The following is a 2,150-nucleotide window of genomic DNA, read 5'->3' as shown; positions in this document are numbered from 1 at the left end:
GCATGTACATCTTAATAATATATCTTTCTTTTATGTATTGTATTAGAGAAATTTTGAAATCTTTGTTAAAAAATATTGTGGTCCTGAAAAGGACCGTTTGTTTGAATGGGTATTTATTTTGTTTTAATATGTCCGTAAAAATGAATTTAACCGCCGAAACCATACAATGTACGACCTTGCCTCTTCAATGCATATACAACATCCATAGCCGTAACTGTTTTCCTTTTAGCATGTTCAGTATATGTGACTGCATCACGGATAACATTTTCTAAAAATACTTTTAGAACACCACGAGTTTCTTCATATATTAAACCAGATATACGTTTTACGCCACCACGACGTGCTAAACGTCGAATAGCTGGCTTTGTGATACCTTGGATGTTATCACGTAAAACTTTGCGATGACGTTTGGCGCCACCTTTACCTAATCCTTTTCCACCTTTGCCACGACCAGTCATTTTTTCTATTTAGCACTTTTTTTAGCTTTCACAAGAACACTTCACTTGATCACTTCACTTCACAACTAATAGCTGGTTTACCGAAAGTAGCTGCTATTTATACAAAAATCCACAACATTGAGTGAGCTACCATTATGTGCCATAAATATTTCTATCTCATTTTAACTCGCACAATATTGCAACCCTAAAAAAATGAACATATGAAACGTTTTTATGTATTTTATTATATGTATTTTCACACATGTCAGCACTAGGTTTATTAAGTGAAGTGTTCAGTGATCAGTGTTTATTTTAAATTGTGAAAAATAAAAGTGAGAAATGGCTCGTACAAAGCAAACAGCCCGTAAATCGACTGGTGGTAAAGCGCCACGTAAACAGTTGGCCACTAAAGCTGCTCGCAAAAGTGCGCCGGCAACTGGTGGAGTGAAGAAACCGCATCGTTATCGTCCCGGTACAGTCGCTTTGCGTGAAATTCGTCGTTATCAGAAGAGTACCGAACTGTTGATTCGTAAATTGCCATTCCAACGTTTGGTACGTGAAATTGCTCAAGATTTTAAAACTGATTTACGTTTCCAGAGTTCAGCTGTGATGGCATTACAAGAAGCAAGTGAAGCATATTTAGTTGGTTTGTTCGAGGATACAAATTTGTGTGCCATTCATGCAAAACGTGTCACAATTATGCCAAAAGATATTCAATTGGCTAGACGTATACGTGGTGAACGTGCTTAATTCCATATTTTAATAAAAATAAACATTATAAACGGTCCTTTTCAGGACCACAAATTTTTTAAACAACAAAGATCAAAAATAACTGAAGCAACTATCAATTTTTATAATAATAAAATGAAAATTCGTATTCTTGCTATCTTTGATAGTAGCAGCTGTAGTTTTACCCTTAATATGGTGTGTATACCTACTCACGAGTATATACACATTTATTTGCTAAACACATATGTATGTATGTATGTATGCACGGTTGTGTATTTGTACCTTTGGTACGTATGAAGCCACAACTTTTTGCGCCTTTGTCGAGATGCTCATGCAAACATACGTACATATATACATACAATATGTAGTATGCGTGCATACTGTACTTTTTTAATGTTGCTCAGTTTTTTTTTCTGGAAAATGATATAAGTCAACTTTTTTATGAACATTTTCAAACACTATTTTATTAATTGAAGTAGTTGTTAACGTAGATTTCGTTAAAAAAAAATTTTTTCCAAATGTTTACTTATGCTCTTTTACATTTTTCTTTCAAAAAATTGTTTTAAAATAGATAAATACATATATATGACAATATAATTAATCTCTTTGTATATATTTTTACGATCCTTTAGTTTTTCTTCGAGTTATGGCTCTCGAAACCTAGAAAATTGTTTGATCATAAAAGGGGCGGCCCCACGTCCATTTTCTAAAATTAAAACTTTGTCCTTTTTCTTGTTATAATTTCGAATGGAAAGTTGATTTTTGCAAAGATATAGCTTATTTTATTCGTCCACGAACCTTTCAAAAATCTTTTATATAAAAATGGGTGTGGCCGTTGTTGTTGCTGTTGTTGTAGCAGTGCTTCGCTCCATCCAATGGGTGCGACAGATAACATTGTCATCAATGTCCTCTAACGGGAGTCCAAGGAAACTTGCTGTTTCAACATGGGTGGACCATCATGAGAGGGGTGTTAGAGGCGTTGGT

The 2,150-nt window shown here is 34.3% G+C and overlaps 1 protein-coding gene across 1 annotated transcript; it reads left to right on the top strand.

Annotated features, from left to right (window-relative positions):
* Window positions 1–748: 748 nt before the first annotated feature.
* LOC137247033 (histone H3) lies at window positions 749–1,187 on the top strand. Its single transcript, XM_067778099.1, has one exon. It carries the CDS (start codon window positions 777–779, stop codon window positions 1,185–1,187), a length of 411 nt encoding a protein of 136 aa, XP_067634200.1. The 5' UTR covers window positions 749–776.
* The last annotated feature ends 963 nt before the right edge of the window (window positions 1,188–2,150 follow it).

Source organism: Eurosta solidaginis, chromosome 3 (assembly GCF_040869045.1).
Source record: "Eurosta solidaginis isolate ZX-2024a chromosome 3, ASM4086904v1, whole genome shotgun sequence".
Taxonomy (NCBI): Eukaryota; Metazoa; Arthropoda; class Insecta; order Diptera; family Tephritidae; genus Eurosta; species Eurosta solidaginis.
The sequence above is the reverse complement of the archived record's forward strand: the minus strand, read 5'-3'. Positions and strand labels throughout refer to the sequence as shown.

Bases quoted from the DNA above. Each gene is read 5' to 3' on its own strand.
- LOC137247033 (XM_067778099.1), top strand. From the start codon at position 777: ATGGCTCGTACAAAGCAAACAGCCCGTAAATCGACTGGTGGTAAAGCG.